At 37.6% G+C, this 24,617-nt stretch overlaps 1 protein-coding gene across 17 annotated transcripts in view; it reads right to left on the bottom strand.

Annotated features, from left to right (window-relative positions):
• RPS6KC1 (ribosomal protein S6 kinase C1) overlaps positions 1-24,617 on the bottom strand; it is a 317,520-nt gene that overhangs the window by 286,415 nt on the left and 6,488 nt on the right. For all 17 annotated transcript variants that reach the window (XM_042976412.1, XM_042976420.1, XM_042976419.1 and 14 more), the window contains exons 2-3: positions 18,134-18,169; positions 11,229-11,349 (exon numbers count right to left, since the gene is read on the bottom strand). In XM_042976412.1, coding sequence (XP_042832346.1) covers positions 11,229-11,349; positions 18,134-18,169 — 157 coding nt within the window. The remainder of the gene's footprint in view (positions 1-11,228; positions 11,350-18,133; positions 18,170-24,617) is intronic.

Below are 24,617 nucleotides of genomic sequence, written 5' to 3' on the forward strand. Positions count from 1 at the left end.
TGCAATATTATATATTTTTTTAATTTTTTTTAACATTTATTTATTTTTGAGACAGGGAGAGACAGCATGAACGGGGGAGGGTCAGAGAGAGAGGGAGACACAGAATCTGAAACAGGCTCCAGGCTCTGAGCTGTCAGCACAGAGCCTGACGCAGGGCTCGAACTCACGGACCACAAGATCATGACCTGAGCCAAAGGCGGACACTTAACCAACTGAGCCACCCAGGAGCCCCTGTGCAATATTATATACTATATTATTCGTGTGTACGTATACATTATATATAAGCCAGTCCCCCACTCCCAATTACCCAACAATGTTTTCTTTATTAAAAGCTGTGGGAGGAAAAATTAGATTCAAACATTCTATTTAAGCTGGTAAATCACTGGAAATAAGGGTGTCTCTCTTTGATTTATAAGCTATCTTTGGAATATTCTTTTTTTTTCTATGTAGAACATCTGGATATCAGAGCTTGCAACTTTTTAAAAATGCAAATGTCAACAATCAAAAACTGGTTATATGGAACAAAAAGCTGTCCTTGACCAGTAAGAAACTAGCTAGAAAAGCTTGATGCTGATTCTTAACTGAATCAAAAATTCATTCAGGGTAAAAACAAAGAGAGGTCAAGATTCTTTTTTTTTTTTAATATTATTTTTAATTATTTTTTTGAAAGAAAGAGCACATATGCTAGTGGGGGAGAGGAGAGAGGAAGGGAAGTGGGGAGGGGGGAGGGAGGGAGAGGAGATGGGGAGAGGGGGAGAGGGGGAGAGGGGGAGAGAGGGAGAGAGAGAGAGAGAGGGAGGGAGAGAGAGAGAGGGAGGGAGAGAGAGAATATCTCAAGCAGGCTCTATGCTCAGTGCGGAGCCCAACACGGGGCTCCATCCCATGACCCTGGAATTATGACCGGAGCCAGAATCAGAGTCCAACACTCAACCGACTGAGCTACCCAGGCACCCCGAGAGGCCAAGGTTCTTGGGTGTGAATTCTCTCTAGTCAACAGCACCAAGAATATACCTGTAAATGAATGAGCTAGATTAATTACTCCTTGTAACGAGGGAAAATGCATGCCACTGGGAACCCTGGAGGATTTCATGAAGAGGGTGTTAGAATGGATTTACAGGATACGGGCTTGTGTTAGGTACTTTTGGGAAAGGTTTAAAGAAGTAGGGGCTTTGGTGCTGATTCTGTTGGAAAGTAGAGATAACTCTATGGTTCTATGAATTCTATCTAATTCTATAATCCTAATTTTAATAAATCTTACTATGAGGCAAGAAGAATGAAGAGAAGCTAAGGTTATAATTTATAAAGAAGCAATAGTCACGGTAGCAAGGATGAAGATATGCTTGATCATTTTTGTGACTTTACCAATGTTGATGTTTTTGTCTGTGTTCAGACATGATCTTGTCTATGGTCTTGCTTTTGTCTTGATCCAAGGACACAGAGTGGCCCTGTCTAATGTTTCTGTAAAACTGCTTATGTTCAACAGGAGAACACCACAGCCTAGATGTGAATGCCAGACCAACTCTAGGAAACACCAAGGTCAAATGAATAGGTAGCACCAGGCCAATTCTCTCTCTTAGCTGTCAGGAACTGCTTTTCTCTTTCTCATAGGAAATCAAAGTGTGATAACAGATCCAACAAAACATACAAAACAATGATCTAGTCCTGAGAAAGCAATCAGACAGGTGGAGACTTTGAAACCTACAAAACAAATGTCTTACACACTTTAAAAATGTCATTGTCATGAAAGACAAAAAAATGTACAGGAATACTCTAGATTATCCTAGAGGCATGATCCTAGATCCAAAAACAAACCTAAAAAGGACATTTTTAGAACAACTGAGGAAATATGAATATGGACTGCATATGTGATAATACCATTGTATCAGTGTTAAATTTCTTGAGTGTGATATGGGATTATGGTTATAGGGGATAGATACATGAAACGCAGCGGTGAAATGTTACAATATCTGCAACTTATCCTCGAATGGTTCAGAAAGAAAACAAGAGATACATAGAGAGTTATCAAAAATGTGGCAAATTGTTAACAATCAATGGACTAGGGCTGAAGGTATAAAAGTATTTACCACACTATTCTTCTGCAGGTTTTTCTGTAATCTTAAAAATTCTGCAAATTAAAAACAATTGAAAAAAATAAGTCCAGTGATATACCTACCGGTGAGATGTACAACTGGAAGGGGAAAACAACTAAGCCTAAAGGAAATGGAAAACTTCCTAAGTAAGGAGACATCTTATGGTCTGAGAGGCTAACAAGAAAGTTCACAGCAGAGCAGTACAACACTAAAGTCAGAGACACAAGAGAGCATTAGAGGTAAACTGAGCACCAGAGGTACATTAGAGGTAAACTGAGCAACAGAGGATAGCTAACAATAGCAGGTATGTGTCGAGCACTGAGCTAGACACGTGGCAGATAATCCACAGAACACAAAGGTATTATCCCGATCTTAACAATAAGAAAATAGACTCAGATGTTAATTTGTATACAGCCACACTGCTAGTAAATAATGGTTAGAAGATCTGGGCCTAAAGCCATCTGATTCCAAAAGGCATGTTCTTTTTTTCACTATACCACGAGAATAGTCACTACATTTTTGATGGTTGTGTAAATTGCAACAGGATTCTCTTTTGCTACTGAAGTTTACATAGTAAAAATGTGAGAGGAGTTAAAAATATAGACGATTAACCAACAATCCACCCCCACCCCAACCACAGCTGCTGCCTGCAGGGTTCACTGCAGTTATCAAGTATTACAAATGGACTGTACCATTTACTAAGAGAGATAAATTGCTTACTTATTAAGATTAATAAGAAACTTTCATTCTACAATACGTAAGGATGTGGAGAAAAGTTGAAGATAATCCATTAGCAACAGCAATAGCAGCCACAAATCTCGACCCGTTTAGAAACCACTCCCTTTTACTCAGTGACAAGCGTTTGTTTAAGAAGCAGGGCTGTGAACCTCCCAATATTAAAGATATACGGATGCAGTTAAATTCCACAGTACAGAAGGTATAAAATAAAATTTCCCTCCTCCCACACCCTGAGGGGGTCCATACATTACACAAATGTGTGCAGATTATGTCTTCACACAATTATGTATGTCTATTCAAACACAGATGGGATCTCACCAAATGTATTGCTGTGCAACATTTGTTGTCTGTGTCTAAAAAAATATAGCTTGGACATCTTTCCACACCAGTATATTTCAAATAGCTAAATAAGTCCATTAATTGGCTAAACATTATGGCATATCTGTACAATCACATAATGAGAAAATTCAGCTTATGTGCAGTTTTCTTCTATGAAAATGCTGCAAAGAACACCCATATGCATGTACCTATGTGTGCACACAATTGTGTGTGTGTACATTCTCAAAATGTGATCTGCAGACTGCTGGGGTTCCCTAAAGGCCTTGCAAGGGATCGACAAGGTCAGAACCATTTTCATAATACTATTAAGACAACACTTGGGGCGCCTGGGTGGCTCAGTCGGTTGGACGTCCGACTTCGGCTCAGGTCATGATCTCGCGGTCTGTGAGTTCGAGCCCCGCGTCGGGCTCTGTGCTGACAGCTCAGAGCCTGGAGCCTGTTTTGGATTCTGTGTCTCCCTCTCCCTCTGACCTTCCCCCGTTCATGCTCTGTCTCAAAAATGAATAAATGTTAAAAAAAATAAAAATTAAAAATTAAAAAAAATAATAAAAATAAAAAAAAAGACAACAGTTGCATTTTTCACCACACCGACATCTGCACAGATCAACTAAAAGCAATGGCAGTAAAACCACAAACCTCGGAGCATGAATCAAGACAACGGCACCAAGCTATGCTTACTAGTAATCACCATACTCCTGACTGCTACTCACTCAGACTAAAAAAATTTTTAAATGCCAGTTTCACTTAAGAATGACCTTGATGAAGCAATAAAAATTATTAACTTTATTAAATTTCAACTCTTGAGATCATTTCTAGAAAAAAAAAAAAAACTACAACCATTGAGATTTGGATATCTGGCAGAAACTTCCTCAAAACAAAACAAAACAAGACAAAACCCACATAAACAGGGTGCCTGGGTGGCTCAGTCGGATGAGCATCCGGCTTCGGCTCAGGTCACGATCTCGCGGTCCGTGAGTTCGAGCCCCGCGTCGGGCTCTGTGCTGACAGCTCAGTCCCTGGAGCCTGCTTCGGATTCTACGTCTCCCTCTCTCTCTGCCCCTAACCCACTTGCATTCTGTCTCTGTCTCTCTCAAAAATAAATAAACATTAAGAAAAAATAAAAATTAGAAAAAAACCCACATAAATAAAGTGGGCCCAATCCTCAAGGAAAACTACCAATAGCATTGTTGTCAGTGGTGGAATTCAAGGCATTAAGTCGCTGCAAGCTTGACAGCTTTCTAATACTTAAAATATTTCCTTTAAAGATCTGTGGTACTATTAACCATTTGGGGATATTATACAATTAAATGGGTCAACATATGCAACATCTGCATAACTAAGGGAACCGATATTTTTCATGTGACCAACGCATGATATTACAAGCTCATGCACAGGTAAAAGATGCATTCAAATTTAAGACAGATTAATGAATTTTAATACAACAAAGTCCAAAATAATGAATTCTAATATAACAAAGTACCAAAGGTTTGTTGATAGGATTTCAGATTCCATAATGCAACTAAACTTTTAAGAAATTACCACTTACTAAGTTTGGGTGTATCTTCAATTATCTGAAAAGCTATTAAAATACTCCTCCCTTTTTCAACTACATCATCTGCATGACCCTGAATTTTCTCCATATACTTCAATTAAAGCAATGTGTCACCACCAAGTGGATCCAGAAGCAAATATGAAAATCTAGCTGTCTTTTCTTGATCCAAGCACTAACTCACAAATGTAAGTTAATGCCATTCTTATAATTTTTTTCCTTTGGAAAAGCTATTTTTCATAAAAATATTAATATGCAGAGGAGGCCTGGCTGGCTCACTTGGTAGAGCAGCAACTCCTGATTTCAGGGTCATGAGTTTGAGCCCCACGTTGGGTATAGAGGTTAAAAAATTTTTTTTAATTTAAATTAAAAAAATATTAACATGTAATGTACTCTATTTTTAATTTTATACAATAATATTTTTAAATTTCTAGTAAATATTAACAGGTCCAACTACATAAACAGTATTTTGAGATGTTCAATAATTTTTAAGATTGCTAAGGAGACTTCTGAGACTAAAACATCTAACAATCATTGATAAATATCTTTTTTCATTAATAAATATCTTTTATGCAGAGGTGAAAACAGATATGTAGTAAAATTTACTAAAAACAGCCTTGTTAGAAAAAGATGTATTTTTTTTTTTTTTGTAAAAAATGTTTTTTTTAACGTTTATTTACTTTTGAGACAGAGAGAGACAGCGCATGAATGGGGGAGGGTCAGAGAGAGAGAGAGGGAGACACAGAATCTGAAACAGGCTCCAGGCTCTGAGCTGTCAGCACAGAGCCCGACGCGGGGCTCGAACTCACGAGCCGTGAGATCATGACCTGAGCCGAAGTCGGACGCTTATGAGCCACCCAGGCGCCCCGAAAAAGATGTATTTTAAACTGACTTCCAAAAACTGTGCAAATTTATACTCTTCCTGTTGTGCATTTATATCCCCATACTAAGTATAACCTAACTTTTTAATTTTTGCCTTGAGGTTGACTTTCAATGATCTCACTGCATATAACTACTTCGTCTCTTAAATCCTAACTCATTCTTTTTGTTCAACTTATTTTTTAGGCAATTATGTGTCAGGCTTGGTCCCGACATAAGTGAGAATAAAGCAGCCTCTAATCACACAGTTGTGTCTGGGAAACAGAGAGAAAGAGGAAGGAAAAGACAGCTAAGTATGAGGGAGGTTTCTTATTTTTTAGAATATACCAAGAACACCTTTTGGTGTGAGTTCAGAAGCATGATTCTTAAAACTCCTCAGATTGGGGAATTTTTTTAATTATTTGCATTGTCATAATTAAAGTAGGGTGTCACTTGGGTTAATATCCCAAATAGATAAAGAATTCATACAATTCAACACCAAAAAAAATAAATGATACAGTTAAAAAAATGGGTAGAGGGTCTAAGTAGACATATTTCCAAGGAAGACACACAGATAGCCAACAGACACATGAAAAGATGCTTATCAGTCATCATCAGGGGAATGTACATCAAAACCACAATGAGATATCTACTTCACACCTGTCAGGGCTGTGATGAAAAAGACAAGAAACAACAGGTATTGGCAAAGATGTGGAGAAAAGGGAATCCTCTTACAACTTTTGGTGAAAATGTAAACTGGTGTGGCCACTGTGGAGAACAGTGTGGAGGTTCTTTAAAACATTAAAAATAGAACTACCATAAGATCCAGCAATTCCAATTCTAGGTATTTATCTGAAGAAAATGAAACCACTAATTCAAAACGAAATATGCACCCCATGTTTATTTCAATATTACTTATAACAGCCAAGATCTGGAAGCAATCTAAGTGTCTATCAACAAAGGAAATTATAAAGTATTGGGGCGCCTGGTGGCTCCATCAGTTACGTGTCCAACTCTTGATTTCAGCTCAGGTCATGATCTTGTGGTTCGTAAGCTCAAGCCTCACTTCTGGCTCTGCACTGGCAGTGTGGATTCTCTCTCTCTCTCTTTCTCTCTCTCTCTCTCTCTGCCCTCCTGTGCTCTGTTTCTCAAAATAAATAAATAAACTATAAAAAAAAAAAAAAGATGTGGTATACATAAACACACACACACACAATGGTATATTACTCAGCCATAAAAAAGAACGAAATCTTGCCAGTTATGACAATACAGATGAACCTAGAGGGTAGTATGCTAAGTGAAATAAGTCCGAGAAAGACATTTACAGTACAATTTCACTTACATATGGAATCTAAAAAACAGATGAGCAAACAAAACAGAAACAGATTCATAAATACAGAGAACAAAACTGTGGTTGCCAGAGGGGAAGGAGTTTAGAGAGAGGCAAAATATATTTGGTGAAGGGGATTAAGAGGTATAAACTTCCAGTTATAAAATAAATAAGTCACAGGGATGTAAAGTATAACATAGGGAATACAGTCAATAATATCATAATAATTTTGCATGATGACAGATGGTACTATCATTGCATGGAGTTCATAATGTATGTAAATGTTTAATCACTATGTTGTACACCTGAAATTCATGTCATATTATATGTCAATTGTACTTCAATTTTAGAAAATCTTTAAAAAAAGTAGACTACCACGAAACTTCAAAACTTGATGGTAAGGATGCCACATACTAAAGAACCTCTCTTTCAGAACTTCTAGATCATAATGCTCACTTAGCTACAGAAGACTAAGTTTGAAGACAGAAGCTGACAGTGCCTATTTTTAAAATGTTTCTTGAATTAAGTGTGCTTTTAAAATTTCCACATAATTATGGTTGGGTTGATATTAATCAAAGAAGACTCTTAATAGCAGCAAAATCATGGTCCAAAGAGGTAGCAGCTCAATGGCAAAACACAACTATACTTTTAATCCGAAAACTGTCAGGAAAACAAGTAAGAAACCATAGATACTGGGTAATAACGATGAACAGAAGGCACCAAAAATGTGAACACCGTGGAATGTTGGGGCTCAAAGACCCAAAAGCAAGCAAAGATTAACAAGAGTTTATGGATCCCCCAATGCTTCCTAGGGGAACAAAACGATGTTAGTTAGTCATCAAAACTAATGGTCCTATTGCTACTGACCACATCCCTCAATTGCTTTTCACCTAAGAAAATACAAATGCTTTCCTTTGTGATTATGAACCTCAGATACCTCTTTACATTAGTTATATTTCAAGATATCATTATAGATCATGAAATTTTTTTTAATGTTTATTAATTTTTGACAGAGAGCAAGCAAGAGAGAATCTGAGTGGGGAGGAGCAGAGAGAGAGGGAGACAGAATCCGAAGCAGGCTCCAGGCTCCGAGCTGTCAGCACAGAGCCCGACACAGGGCTCAAACTCACAAACCGTGAGCTCATGACCTGACCCGAAGTCAGACGCTTAACCGACTGAGCCACCCAGGCGCCCCTATCATGAATTGTTAATATTAAGTATTTGTTAACATTAAAGAATTGTAGCAAAAAAGCTGTTGATGGCCACTCCATTCTGGAATAATGGCATAAATGCCACTGATGTTACTATACCATTATGTGTCTCTGTATCTTGTCCCCAGATCTCAAGGAGTTGTGAAACATGCAAAATATCCTGCAGAAGCAAGTGTAAATAAAGCTCAGTGAATACTGTGGTCCTGCAATCAACCTGAAAAAATCACTATTCCATGTAAACTACAAGCCGATGGAAACTGGATAATTTCAAATCATTCAGACTTCTTCCTAAATCAAAGAGAGCATCAGTAGGGTCAGTGTAGAGACCAAATCCACATAGTAATTTGAACAAGGAAAGCTTAATATAAAGACTATTAGACAACAGTTTAACTTATTAAAACTCTGAAGACTACCCCAGGGAAAAGGAAAGTATCCAAGGAAGGAACAACCTGGAAGGGGAACCCCTCCCCAAAGTTGGGATTGGGATCCTCCTGGAGAAGATGTGGTTGTAGTCACCGAATGGGAGAGAAGTTAAAGTTAGCTGGATTTCTTGGGCCAGAGGTGGGCCACAGTGCCAGGAAAGCAAGAAAGACACCTCCAGAGTTCACATGGGACAAGACTAGGAGACGAGCAACACAAGAGTCACAATGCCGGGAGCCCACTTACAAGCAAAGTAACACAAGGCCTGGAGTACACAATGTCTGTGTTGGAAAGGTCGTGGGAAACAAGTTTCTGGGGTAAAGGCAGGCCAAGCCCGGCAGATAGGCATGCAGGAGAGGGGGGAATCAGGAGCCTGCTCACCTGCAAAGCAACAAGGTCTGGGGTTCACAGTGCCTGCAGGAAACAACCTTCGGGAAGTCAGAGAGTCAGATGCCCACTCTCCAATAGACCTGGGGTGCCTTGGTGTACTCAACTAAGTGGCCACCAAACTGGCTGGGGACGCAAGCTTATCAGCAGACTGTGCTTTAGGTGTACAGCTGAGGCAAAATGCCTCTGGCAACAGTGCAGGGGGAGCAAAAAGAAAAACAAAATTCATAGCACACTGGAAGATGGAAGAGAAGCCCCTTTACCCTCCTTCAGTGCCCCTTCCAGCATCCTCGACTGTGAACAGCATACTCTATAAAGGAAAAATTCTGAAAGAGTCCAATCCATTCATGTAGAACAGAAAATGAAAGAAGGAACTTGAAGCTAAGAGGAAATAAACAGATAACTGGCATGGCTTCTTAGAATTACCGATATAAAAACCCTAGGAATTCCAGGCCTATCTTGAAAGGCAGCAATTTCCCCAATGTCAATGAGAAATACAGCTGGTATCAGAATATACTCTACAAAGCCACTGCACAAAAATCAACGTGGTACAGAAATAGGTATTACTATAAAAATAAGCAAATGCCACAAAAGAAAAAACTTTTAATTAGTGGCAATGCATGTGAAAAGTCAATGTGTAATGAAGATGGCATCCATTTCATTGGGAAAAATACCTATTATTTAATAAATACCTTAGATGTCTATCCATCTGAAAGAAACATAAAAATGAAGTATTATCTGACATCCCATTCAAATATAAATTCCACATGGATATTAAAAAGAATTTTTTTAGGGGCGGCTGGGTGGCTCAGTTGGTTAAGCGTCCAACTTCAGCTCACGTCACGATCTTGCGGTTCGCGGGTTTGAGCCCTGTATTAGGCTCTGTGCCGACAGCTCAGAGCCTGGAGCCTGCTTCAGATTCTGTGTCTCCCTCTCTCAAAAATAAATAAACATTAAAAAAAATTTTTTTATTTTTTTAAGCTCTAAAAATCATCTCACGAGCAAATGGAGGAATTGGGAGACATTTCTAACCAAGACCAGAAATCCAAAATCTTAGGGGATGGAGGGGGCAGGAATAGAAGCGAACATACAAAAATGTGTTGGGAAAAGCTATTACAAACAATTGTAAAATATGTACATGTAGTGTATATAAATGTATACATCGCTCATACACATATGTATGCAGACGTGCATATGAGTCAAGTATGTACAATGTATGCAATGTGCATAAATGCATGTTTCCTGACTCCATCTGCTGAAAGAACACAAAAGCGATTTGCAATGAGTATATATCTACTACCCAAATAATGGCCTCTGCAGCAGCCAGGGTCCACCCCGAAAATGGAGTCCACACAGCAATTTGAACAGAGAAAGTCTTACAAAGAATTATTAACTATTTGCACAGGATTAACTACTAAAAGGGACGAACAGAGAACTCTAAGGAATACCCTAGAGTTCAGGGAGAGAGCCAGAGGCAAGAGTTGGAAGGGGCGTCTCCTTCTCAAGTTGGAGTTCACATCTCACTGGAGATAGTGTGGCTGCGGCACACTGAATGAGAAAATCAGCTGGGTTACCCCAGCTAGAGCTGTCCTACGGCAGGAAGGCCAAAGCTGATGGACAAGAACCTGCAGGCTGGGACTGATAAGCAGGAAACTCTCTGCTGTGGTGTCAGCATGTCAAGAGCAGAAGGCAGGGAGCCGCAGGCAGGAACTGGCAACAGAATCTGCTAGAGCATGAGCGCCATTGAAGTATCTATCACACACACACCGCCGGCAGCAGGGCAAGCAGGAACAGAGGACTGAGACTCTCTGTGCCTCAGTTTTGTGTTAACATCTTGCAAAGCCACGAACCTAACAGGTGTTACTCAATCAGTATACCCAGAGCCCATCCCAAAATGTCCGCATCTGGCCTGGTTGGGTGCCTCAAACCGCAACCATTCACATTATAAGGAAGGTATCAGAAAAAATATACAAAGTAAAAACTTTTCAAAATCCCCAAATTTCAGAACTGTAATTCAATATCATCTCTTGTTGTGTTCCCACATGTTTTTATTTTTTATTTGCTTGACGGGCCGGAGTTGGAGTTGTTGGTATGGTGTAGTTTCACAAAAGGGAAGAATAAATGCATTCTGAGTAATCAACCTATACCACGAACGTGAAAAAATAACTTCAAGTGCATGCTGCATGATGTGAATGATCTTTATAAAGGGCTTTTGACTTCACAGTACAGCATTTCAGGGTTCAGCACATACACATGATTAGCCAATCATCACTTTTTAAAGTCACAATTTCAAAATCGTCACTTACCAAACACTATCCCTTTAGCAAATGGAGGAAACAATTCTGAATGTCGGAATAAGTTTTTGTGAATTTGCCATAGTTCTTTGTGTAGTTTCTTAAAGTCACTGTATCTCTTCCATACGATTATCTAAAGAGAAAGGAAAATTAAATGTGTACCTCACAGTGAAACTACATAGGTTCAGATATCTGAACAAATAATCTTTTTCCATTAAAGAGCTCAAACTGTCATGCAAAGGCAAACAAATATATGTTTGAACCAACATGGTTAACTGTCTGAAATTAAATAATAATAGTTCATTAAAAATATAAAGTAGCTGGGGCACTTGGGTGGCTTAGTCGGGTGTGTCCGATTCTTGATTTCAGCTCAGGTCATGATCCCAGGGTGGTGGGATTGAGCCCTGTGTGGGGCTCTGCACTAAGCATGGAGCCTACTTAAGATTCTCTCTCTCTCCCTCTGCCCCTCTCCCCCACTCGCACACACGCTCTCTATCTCTACAATAAAATTATACACACACACACACACACACCATGCAAAACAGCAATTCTTTCTCTAACTTTTCTGCTTTGGTTTTTAAATTTCATTTTAAACAAGTACTGTTTTCTTCATACTGCAAAAATATTCAACCTGGTACAAAGAAGGTCTATACTATCTAAAATGTCACTTAACCTCTTCAAAAATCAATTACTATTGGCCTGAAACAAGCCAGATGTCAAAATACATATTCTGTCTCAAAAACAGCATGTTTATAAACACAAAATAGTTAATTTAGACAATTTTTAAACATCAAGTACCCACACACCATTTGCCTAAAAGGATAAACTAATTAACATGGAAAAAGAAATGGTTGTGTAGCAAGTAATTAACATGAACGTTTACATTTCATAAATCTTATTTCACAAATCCCAGTTAAAAGTAATAGTAAAGATTTCTTAAGGCAAGATGAATCCTGAAAACAATACCATTAAACCAAGTATATTTCAAAACAGAAAATAAGTCATCCAGATTATAAAACACATAAAGTTTACTTCCATTAACTTGAATTACTATTTAACCTTATTCAGATTAAATTAGTAAAAAGAAAACAGATTTGACACAACTTTGATATCACTGATTCAGCCCCTCAGTCTCCACAAAATAGGGTAAAACTGAGTTTTAAATTTCATTACTGGTATACTAGGGTCTTTGCTTCTTAAAAACCTAATTGCCTCACTTCTAACGAACTCAATAGAGTGTAACGCTAATAAGCAAATCTTAGGCCATGCAGGTAATCAAGTGTGATTTAAGAGACTCTTGTCAAAAAATGACTCTCTGCATATAAGAAATTCTTCACTAAACTTTATCATACTGCCTAAAATTCTACCATGATGAGTTTCTTGTTTTTAATATAGTTATTAATCCTAGGAGACTAGTCAGACTATAATATGAATTAATCTAAACTGTCTCCTCTGGATGCTTCCTTTTATTTATTTATTCAACAACGAAAATAGTCACCAAAACAATTATTTTCAAGACCCTATTCTGTGCTAGGCTCTCTGTAAGCACAAAGGATGAAGAAATGAGAACGCAGCACCTGCCTTCAAAGACTTCCCAGCCTAGTTGGGCAGGATAAGCCAACACAGTGATGATGTCACAAGACAGTGTGATAGATGCAGACAAGGAAGCCCAAGGGAGTTATGGAAGGAGCACCTACAGAAGGTCTTATCTTAGGTAAGCATACTGAAGGGAAGTAGCAATTAGACCAACAAAAATAGAGAGAGAAGGGACTGGGGATGAAGTTTGTAAAGGAGAGTGAGAGGTCAAATATAATTACGAGAATTTGGGCTTTTGCAACTGAATAAATCATGGTCCTACTCTCTAAAGTGAAGAAAAAGGGAGAAGAAACTTTTAAGATAAGAACAAAGTTCAATTTTAGGCATATTTGACACAGATTTGGAGTTCAAGAGTGAGAACTAAGCAAGATGTATTAATTTGGGAATCATCAGCAGAGAGGTGGCAATCACTCAGGAAAGGTTTCTCAGCATCGGTAACGTGAGGAATCTAACAACAAAACAATGGCAAACCCTAACACTGAGAGGCCAGCCAGAAGTAAGGAAGAGGAAACCAAGTGCAAAGTAAGTGTTTAAGGAGCTTAGCTGTGGGGCACCTGGGTGGCTCAGTCAGTTAAGCATCCGACTTTGGCTCAGGTCATGATCTCACAGCTTGTAAGTTCGAGCCCTGCTCTGTCATGCTCTGTCTCTCTCTGTCTCAAAAATAAATAAACGTTAAAAAAATTAAAAAAAAAAAGAAAGAAAGAAATGTTTTTGGGGCGCCTGGGTGGCTCAGTCGGTTGAGCGGCCGACTTCGGCTCGGGTCATGATCTCGAGGTCTGTGAGTTCGAGCCCCGCGTCGGGCTCTGTGCTGACAGCTCGGAGCCTGGAGCCTGCTTCAGATTCTGTGTCTCTCTCTCTGTCCCCAAACCCACTTGCATTCTGTCTCTGTCTCTCTCAAAAATAAATATTTTTTTAAAAAGTTAAAAAAAAAAAAAAAAGAAGCTTAGTTGTGCCATGACACAGTCCACCCGGATGGAAGAAGAGATTTTATTTTAAAACAAAAGTGAATGGGACAAAAGCTGACAGCAAAGAACCAAGAGTCCCAGTAAAAGACAGAGCAAGAGGAGCTAACAACTAAGACAGCCAAAACAACACTCGAAAAGGAAACAGTCTCTGGACAGTGAGCTTACAAGTGACTTCAATTTTCATACTTTTTGCTTCTCTGTAGTCTCTAGTTTTGATACGGGAAAATAATTCTATCATAGGAAAAACAACAATGTTATTTTTATATTTTTAAAACATATCAAATTACAATGGCACCATGTTGCCAACGGCTTAAGGAAGAAATGGGTGATGGGCTTTGCATATGGTAAATGCCATCCCCAAAGCCTTTATAAACGAGATATAAGAGCTATTTGAAAGACTGTAGCTCTTAGAAACAATTAAATTAAATTAAATTAAATCTGCAGATAAAATTTCTATTCTAGTTAGGGCCATTTTTAAATAAAGGCAGAGTAACTTAAGGGGCAAAAGTTAACAACTTAATCACAATAATGATAATAACATGGTCTATAAACTGGCAGATTGTCTATCAGTGTAAGAATTAGAGCCCCAAAGGTGAGACTCTTCATCATGCCTAATTTATTCACTCACATACTCCTTATTCTCAACACTGAAGCTACAGAACCAAAATACCTAAGAGCAAATATAAACCCTCAAGAAATGAAGGAAACCAAAGCATCACAAAGTGTCACCATCTACTGCCTTTTTTTCTTCATACTCCTTGTAACCTTGGACATTTCTAGAAATCTTCCAAATGGAGAAGTGAACAAAAGCATACTTCCATTACATTAGCAAGTACTGATGTTTGTAACTGGACTACACAAAGTCCCAAAAGATGCATGCAAAAAATTACTTTCCCTAATAATTCTTTCCTATTACAAAAAAAAGTTGCATAATAGCTATTGCTCTATTGAACCAACCCTGCAGAAATTTCTTATTCGTGAAAGTTACTTTGCATAAAATTCCTCAATTAAATATTACTTCAGTGACAATCATATACAGACTACCGCTTTAGTAAAAGCTTAACTTTCATTAAAACATTCCCTTAAAATAATTTTTACAGAAAATAAATGTTATCTTTTCAGATAATTTCACTTAATGAGAGCAAAAACCTGTAGATCTCATAAACAAAGCCACTCATTCAATTAAGTCTGTCCTCTGATAGAGTATTCAAAATTGCTGAATCATCTTTTCTTGCAACCAACGTCACTACTATATTTCCTTATGGATTTTCTTTCTCCCCTTTTCAAGACTCTTCTTTCCCTTGACACATTTCTAAATGTAAAGTTCTATTTCAGCTCTCCTTTCCCAAATTTCACCAGTGAAATCTACTACCTATAGAGAAACAGAGTTATAGGTTACTTTTTTTTTAAAGGTAGGGGAGGGAGAGCACAATATATCTCTAGTTCTTTCTTTTCTGCAGGTGTTCATGCTTTTGAGGATCTACTGAACGAGAGGCCCCATTAACTGCTGCTGTCCCCTCAGATTTTCCCATGCTGCTATTAAAAAATAAAAACTTAGAGGGCGCCTGGGTGGCTCCGTTGTTAAGTGTCCAACTCTTGATTTCAGCTCAGGTCATGATCTCACAGTTGTGAGACTGAGCCGAGAGTGGGGCTCCATGCTTAGCACGGAGCCTGCTTGGGATTCTCTCTCCCTCTCTCTGTCCCTCCCCCACTTGTCTTTCTCTCAAAATAAATAAACATTTTCAAAATATATAAAATAAAAATTAGAGGGAATTTTTTTTAAGTTTATTTATTTATTTTGGGTGACAGAGCGTGAGCAGGGAAGGGGCAGAAAAATCAGGCTCCAAGCAGGCGCCACACTATCAGCATGGAGCCCAACTCCAGCTCGAACTCCCAAACCATGAGATCATGACCTGAGCCGAAATCAAGAGTCAGTGGTTCAATCAACTGAGCCACCCAGGTGCTCTTTTAGAGGGAATTTTTAAGGGATAAAAAACAATTTTTTTTAATCTATCCTGGATAATTTTAAGATTATTCCATGTGGGTATTTCAGCATTCTTAGTTAGAAGACACTGCTACCCGGTAGCATGTGCCAAGCATGTGCGAATACATCTATCAAAGAAAACCAGAAGAGGAAACCAGCAAAACGTCGCTGGTTTTAGAAGGATAGCATATTACTGGCCCTATATTTGGTTGGACTAACAGTACATCTTCTAATCCTCGATAGCTCTTGGGAAGCCTGATTAAATTCTAAAACAGTTAACTAAATGAATCTGTTAACAGGAGAGAGAAAGTGAAAGGCAAGAAAATGGAAACAAATTCTGGGTAGTGAATTTCTCTCCTAAATGAGAATTCCAATGTTTAAATGAAATACATGAGAAGCTAAAGTGTTGTTATAATTTCTAAGTCATTTTATATTTTAAGAAGCCAACCAGACAGAAGACATTTTAAAAAATTTTTATATCATTTCTAACAAAGGACCATGCAATCATCTAACTAAAGGACACTTACAAGAGTATTCTGATGAATGGTTCACCAACAGTTGTTATTATAAAAGAGTTTTCCCCAAAAAAGGATTAAGGAAATGGCAGAGAGTATGTTCATGGATGGGTTGGTTCAGGATTCTCCCTGGAAAATGGGAACATCAAGCTACAAACTACAGCATAGCAATCAGACAATGTATTCAAAGGAAATACAACCCATTTTTAATTTTAACAGAGTTGTAAAATTTCAAAAGCAGAACAGCCTATACTATTAATTCAACATAATTAGAAGAATTTTAAAGAAAGTTCACACTAACCAACTGACACTTAAGTAGAGAGAGTACTTTAAAGAATGGTGCAAATTACTTTCACTTCCTTTTTGGGAGGATATAGACATAGAAATTGACATATCCTTTTCTTCCAAGATAACAATATTACAATATTCCATTCCTGGCTACTGAGGGTGAAAAGTGAGATATCTTAAAATCCCTAAGGAAAATAGTACGAAATCTTTTAAACTCTTTTTAACCACAGGACAAAAACAAATACTGGATCAAATATAGCAAGAAATGATAATGTATAAAAGTTCAAATATGGTCTAAGCCTGATGGTCACACACTCAAATCAACCAGTACCAAACAATCAACTTAAATGTATGAATCAAGCCAGGCTTAAGTAAGGAGCAGTGGGACTTGTTAGAAAATACATACTCCACCTAAACACATTAAAATTCAAATGGAAAAAAAAAAAAAAAAACCTGCTGTAGAATCAAGAATGCCAATTTATAATGTCTTTTTTAAACACTTCAGTAAGAAAAAAAAAATTTCCCCAACATACGTGCTTCTAATCATAGTGTAAATGAGCAGGTAAATAAAATAATGAAAGTAAATCAAAAAAAATGTTAAAAGAAACAAGCTCCTCAGCTAGGATTCCTAAGGGTCTATAACAAGCGCAAAGTAATTACAAATAGAGAATTATATAGCGTTAAGCAAAAACACAACAAGCTGGCGTCATTTTAGAGAAGAGTCGGCAAAAGAACAACAAATTTAAAAAAGAAACAGTTACACCCAAAGCAGTTTTCCAAGCTGTCAACACGCCAACTCAATATAAAAGTGAAAGTAAGGGTGCCTGGGTGGCTCAGTCGGTTGAGTGTCCAAATTCAGCTCAGGTCATAATCCCACTGTTCGGGGAGTTCCAACCCTGCATCGGGTTTGCAGCTGTCAGCACAGAGCCCCTTTGGATCCTCTGTCCCCCCTTCTCTCTGCCCCTCCCCAGCTCATGCTGTCTCTCAAAAATAAATGAACATTTAAAAAAAGTCAAAGTAGACAGGAACCCATAATTTATTATGATGATCTTTAAAATTAATATTAGTTACTCAAATACTTTTCATTTTTTATTAGTTATCATGACTTTGAAATAAATAAGAGCTCTTAACTTATATTGAAACCTTATGTTAGTTATCAAAAATATTATCACAGGGGTGCCTGGGTGGCTCAGTCGGTTGAGCATCCAACTTTGGCTCAGGTCATGATCTCGGGTTCGAGCCCCACGTCGGGCTCTGTGGTGACAGCTCAGAGCCTGGAGCCTGCTTCAGATTCTGTGTCTCCCTCTCTCTCTGCCCCTCCCCCACTCATGCTCTGCCTCTCTCTGTCTCAGAAATAAATAAATATTAAAAACAAAAATTAAAAAAAATATTATCACATTAAACAGCTCTATAATTCCTTAAATTCTTCCTCGTGTAACTTAACATGTACTTAACAGATCCAGACAAACATAAATATAGACATACCAATATTCAGTTTCCTCAACAAAGCATTTAATTAAATTTGTATCAAATATATAAAATAAAATTTCATATGTATAAACATGTTACCTCCTGGACATCTTCTGGGTTTCTTCGAGAAACAACCTAAAACAAAACATACACAGAAATATCTCATCATTACCAAAATTTAAGATTTCAAATTTGCATAACTACTTTCAACAGTATTTGTATAAATAATTCAATTTGTTTAAAAGAAAAGAAATACCATATTTTATCACTTAGCTATATATATCTTCTATATATCACTTATATCACTCAGCTATATAATAACTTCACCATCTGAAACACGCTACAAAATTAAGAAAAAGGCAGCTAACAAAAAATCCACACACTAAAGTTCATGCATTACATTCATAAGAGAATGCCCTGGCTTCACTCTTCCTTGACATAATTCTAACAAGCTAGCCCATCCCCCTTCTGAGCCTCCATATAAGGTAAAAGCAAAAAACTCAGCAGTACCCACACAAAGCGTACAAGAGACGGCTCTGTATTACTTGTTATAACTGTATGTGAATCTACAATTAGCTCGATAAATAATTTCACTTTAAAAAAAAGCAGCCACAATGGCCAGACACACCGATATCTGTGAGAAGTAATCACTGACCATATAATGATGAAGAAAAAAACAAAAGTAACTTATAAAACATTATAATCCTATCAGGGTTTCAGGGACAAATAATCCTATCAATATTCCCTGGGCAAAGAGAAAGAGGGAGGATTCTTTCATATTTTTCTAATTATAAAAGCCAAAAAGTCTAACACCATTTAGAAAGATTTCCTCACTGGGGCACCTGAGTGGCTCAGTCAGTCAGGTGTCTGACTTTGGCTCAGGTCATGATCTCACAGCTCATTGAGTTCAAGCCCCGTGTAGGGCTCTGTGCTGACAGCTCAGAGCCTGGAGCCTGCTTCGGATTCTGTGTCTCCCTCTCTCTCTGCCCCACCAGAGCTTGTGCTCTGTCTCTCAAAAATGAATTAACATTAATAAATAAATAGATAGATAGATAGATAGATAGATAGATAGATAGATAAATTTAAAAAAAGATTTCCTCACAAAACTTAAAAAAAGAAGGCTGGGTGTTTAAATCATCAAATAGCATTTTAGTGGGAAAAACTGACATTTGATACATAATACCATCTAGGCAAATGTAAAATTCACGTACTTGATGCTACAATATGCATCTTGCAAAGACAAGAAGAAAACATCAAACACATTAAAACAGTTGCCTATGGATGAGAGAAAGAAAAAAGTCTTTGATGACTGGTCACGATACCACGAACTGAACATGATGATCAACTCAACACTACTCCTGAGGTCCAAAACAAAAAATATATATATACTATTTAAAGTCAGCCAGGGTGGCTCAGTTACCACCTGGGTGGCTCAGTCAGTTAAGTATCTGACTCTTGATTTCAGCTCAGGTCATGATCTCACACTTTGTGAGATCTAGCCCCGCAACCAGCTCTGCACTGACAGATTCTCTCTTTCCCTCTCTCTCTGGCCCTCCCCGGCTCATAGTCTCCAAATAAATAAACCAACTTTTAAAAAAAAAAGGACAACAAGGGGTGCCTGGGTGGCTCAGCTGGTTGAGCGGCCGACTTTGGCTCAGGTCATGATCTCACGGTCTGTGAGTTTGAGCCCCGCATCAGGCTATGTGTTGGCAGCTCAGAGCCCGGAGCCTGCTTTGGATTCTGTGTCTCCCTCTCTCTCTGCTCCTCCCCTGCTTGTGCTCTATCTCTCTCTGTCTCTCAAAAATAAATAAATGTTAAAAAAAAAATTTTTTTTAAAGGAAAATGAACAAACTGAGCCTTCAGACCCATACTTTTATAACTTTTAATGCTGTATTAGCAATTATCTCAACAAGTAGTATCAACTCTAAAAAATACTGTAAATTCTCTCTGATACAGGTTGCTAACTAGCATTTAGTAACTTTTTTCTGGGTGAATTTCAGTATTTTGTCATAAAATTCAGCCAATAAATTCCACAGAAGATGGAATTTAAAGTGGTGATTCCTTCTGTTTAAAGTTCATAAATTTCCACTGCAAGCGTTACCTATCATGGGTAAGATGCTAGACATATATCTTGAAAAGCCTCTTGCTACAGAGAATTCTATCCCCAAGTCATCTTCAAAATTATGACACTAAAGCAGCGCTTCACAAACCGTGCTGTACGGAATATCAATATTCTTTAAAATCAGTGCTCTTAAAGGAAGAGCTTAATGATAATTTCAGTTTACCTTTATTTAAAAAAGAAATGTTTTGGGGCGCCTGGGTGGCTCAGTCGGTTGGGCGGCCGGCTTCGGCTCAGGTCATGATCTCACGGTCCGTGAGTTCAAGCCCCGCGTCGGGCTCTGTGCTGACAGCTCAGAGCCTGGAGCCTGTTTCAGATTCTGTGTCTCCCTCTCTCTGACCCTCCCCCGTTCATGCTCTGTCTCTCTCTGTCTCAAAAATAAATAAACGTTAAAAAAAAAATTTTTTTTTAAATACATTTAAAAAAATGTTTTTTACAGCAGAATTTCTAAAGGCCTTTAATATATTATTATGCCTAGTAAATCTCCAAAAGGAAAATAAAACAGTATTTCCCCAGGTCATCTATCCACTCCACTTTTTATTTTTATCATGTTATTTGTTGTTATTTTATTTACTTAGTGCAACATCCACTAAATTTGGAACACATTTGGGAAATACCGCTGTAATATCTGTAGTCTATCTGCCCCTGTTAATGTCAACAGCAAATTCTGAATTTAGGAAAACAAATAAGGGCTTACAGTGAAGGTAACTGTCTCCTACTGTGCTAAGATATTAAATCCTTTACTTCATTTAATCATCACAACAACCCTGCCTGGCAGGACAAGATAACCAAGCCCAAGAGCATTACTAATACTAAACATATTAATCAGTTACAGGCAGGACTGGATCTCAGAGCCATGATTCCAAACAAAGTAGTCCTTCCAGTACATAACCAAATCAGCCCTCCTAAAGATTAAAATTCCAAGTATGCAAGTAATATTCCTGATGCCTATTAGGTAAATCCATTTTGTCTTTTACAGAGAAATGTAAGTCAACCAAAAAATAGCAGCTGAAGAAGTGCTTTGACAGAAGAGAAGGCGCTAAGAAAGGGGTTTGAATACAGGCTCTAGTACTAGCCACTAACTGCTTTTTTACCAGTTGGGTAATAAACCAAAGAAAAAGCAACCTTAAAACGAGCCCTCTTGGGGCGCCTGGGTGGCTCAGTCGGTTAAGCGTCCTACTTCAGCTCAGGTCACGATCTCACAGTCTGTGAGTTCGAGCCCCGCATCGGGCTCTGGGCTGATGGCTCAGAGCCTGGAGCCTGCTTCCGATTCTGTGTCTCCCTCTCTCTCTGCCCCTCCCCCATTCATGCTCTGTCTCTCCCTGTCTCAAAAATAAATAAACATTAAAAAAAAAACTTTTAAAACGAGCCCTCTTGCCTATCTTTAAAACAAAGACCTGAGGTTAGGGCTTGGCCTAGCTCAGGACCATAATAATCAACAGATCATACAGTAATTAGATCCTCTGTATCCATTTCACAGTGTTAATTTATTTTATATAAATAACAAGTTATTTCATACAAATATAAAATATAAATATATAAATTTTATAAAAATATAAATATGTATTTATATAAATATACAATATAAAAATAATTTATTTTATATAAATTATTTTATATAAAATTTATTTTATCTTACTTTTGAATAAGTATTACCAAGTTTCCTTAAAAGTCAAGTCTAAAATACTCATTTATCTAATTACCATCAAAATTATGATTTGAAATCACTCTCTTAACTCAGACCTACACAAAAGAATTGTCTTCTTCATGAGATTGATAGTTCCTAGAAAACAAAGCTACAAAAATTATTCAAACATATTATATCGCCTACAAAAAAATGATCACAAAATAAGTCCCTTTAGATCCAAGTAGGAATGAGTCAAATATAAATTTTAAGAAGCTACTTTTATGAGCAACTTATTACAGTCAAATCTGACGGCTGTTCAGCTACTAGTTTGGTAATAGCAGAGCTAAGAAGATAAAGGGTTTACAAAAGTAACATTCTTTTTAAAACTTAGAGTCAAGATACAAATAATCAAACATGGAAAAAAAAGAGAGAGAGAGGGACATGCCCACTCTCCATTTCTCAAAGATATGACTCTCCAAATGTAGGATGGGAATAATTGGATATACGAAAATGTAAGGTTACACTATAGTGAACATTTCCCATCGTGCCCATTAGGTAAACCAAATGGCACATTCATCAACGTAATGCACGCAATCCTGACTTTCAGACATTTGAGTTTCACAAAATCCATACTTTCATATAAATATACTGACACCTTTAAACTGCATTTCATACACACACACACACACACACACACACACACACACACACACACACACCCTGGCAAGAAAAGGAGATACCTCAAAGTGCCCAGCTCACGCAGTCCTCCTACCAAACTCAACCTTCCCTCCCACCCCGTCACCTGCATCTCAGTTCCTCTCTCCCTCTTTTCCCTGCAGAGCTGCAGGTGTCACTGGTTGGCAAGAATATTTGGGTTGGTTAATCACCTGCCAACCAGGTAGTCTGGACCCAAGAGACAGCACCTGCACAAACCATAATTAGACACTTTACGACACTGTTTAGTTCTCTGGAATGAAAGAACTCCCATATAAGATAGAGAAGTCAATGGGAAAAAAAATTTAGGCATTCCACTTTCTAACAAGTTTTTACAAAAGTAATATATTGAAAGGAATTATTGCTTTCTACATCATTAAAATCCCAAAATCTAAAGAGAGAATAAAGAAACTACAACAGCAAGTTACTTTTGGATACTCAATAAATGTTAAAGTTGTTTTTCTCACTTCAAATTTTACCAACCATTATAGCACCACTCTAAGGTAAACTATTTTGCAAAGTTCAAGGAAAATCAAAACGCTTACTGTTAAAGTTTGCAGTTTAACATAAAATCTTAATGTGAACTCAAATGCCCAAGCATATAAGTTGTCAATAAACAAAATGAAAACAGAATTTTAAAAGCTGCTTACTAAAGTTTTTGGTATGTGAGATGGTTTTCTATTAAACAATATTAAGAGTCAAAAACAAAGGTAGAATGAAACATTACTCTAGGAAAAAACTGAACAACTTAAGAGCCATGAGTTTTCAAAATTTCTAATCATAAATACATTTTTCAATAAATTAATCTTCCCCCACCCCCATGACTACTCCATTTTTTTTAAATTTTTTTTTAACGTTTTTTTTATTTATTTTTGAGACAGAGAGAGACAGAGCATGAACGGGGGAGGGGCAGAGAGAGAGGGAGACACAGAATCCGAAGCAGGCTCCAGGCTCTGAGCTGTCAGCACAGAGCCCAATGCGGGGCTCGAACTCACGGACCGCGAGATGGTGCCCTGAGCTGAAGTCGGACGCTTAACCGACTGAGCCACCCAGGCGCCCCATGACTACTCCATTTACTGAAAATATTTCCAGAGTAAGCCCACACCGATTATTTCTTCAAGAAACTTTCATGGAGCTACTGATCTAACAACTGGTAATGAGTGGTAATTCTCACCACTTTAACACTAAACATTTGTAATAATGTAAACAGTTAATTAAGGGTTTAAAATTTAGTAGGCTTGTATTTCCTTATAGTGGCTTCAGTTATTACTTGCAATGTTTATGAATATGCATTACTTTCAAAATAAAAAGCTAACAAAACCAAAAATTAAATCTGCTGCCTCCCATATACAAAAACTCCACAGTGACTATCATAATTAAAAGACTGAATGCTTTCCAAGATCAGGAACAAGGGAAGGATGTCCACTGTCATCACTCCTATTCGACCTAGTACTACAAGTCCTCGCAAGAATAAGGCAAGAAAAAGAAATAAAGGACATACAGACTAGAAGGAAAAAATAAAACTGCCCCTTTTGCCAAACATGTATTGTCTATGTAGGAAAAGATGAGAACTCTACCAAAAACTCCTAAACTAATAAGTAACTTTGAAAACGTCATAGATATAAGGTCAACACAAAAATGAACTCAAATGTCTTTATACCAGCAATAAAAAAATGAAAACCAAATTTTTATTTTTTTCTCCAACCCACATTTTATTTTTTTATATTAAATATAATTTATTGTCAAATTGGTTTCCATACAACACCCAGTGCTCATCCCAATAGGTACCCTCCTCAATGCCCATCACCCACTTTCCCCTCTCCCCCACTACCCATCAACCCTCAGTTTGTTCTCAGTACTTAAGAGTCTCTTATGAAAACCAAATTTTTAATACTACTTACAATAGCTACAAAAAGATGAAATACTGAGGAATATATTTAACAATAATGTCCAGAATCTGTATACGGTCAACATAAAATGTTGAAAGAAATCAAAGAACATCTAAATTAATGGCACGACATACTGTGTTCATTTGCAAATTTACAGATTCAACAGAGTAAAGATTCAATTCTCCCAAAAACTGACCCATAGATTTAATGGAATTCTAATAAAAATCCCATTAG

The sequence above is a fragment of the Panthera tigris genome, chromosome F3 (genome assembly GCF_018350195.1).
Source record: "Panthera tigris isolate Pti1 chromosome F3, P.tigris_Pti1_mat1.1, whole genome shotgun sequence".
NCBI classification, from domain to species: domain Eukaryota; kingdom Metazoa; phylum Chordata; class Mammalia; order Carnivora; family Felidae; genus Panthera; species Panthera tigris.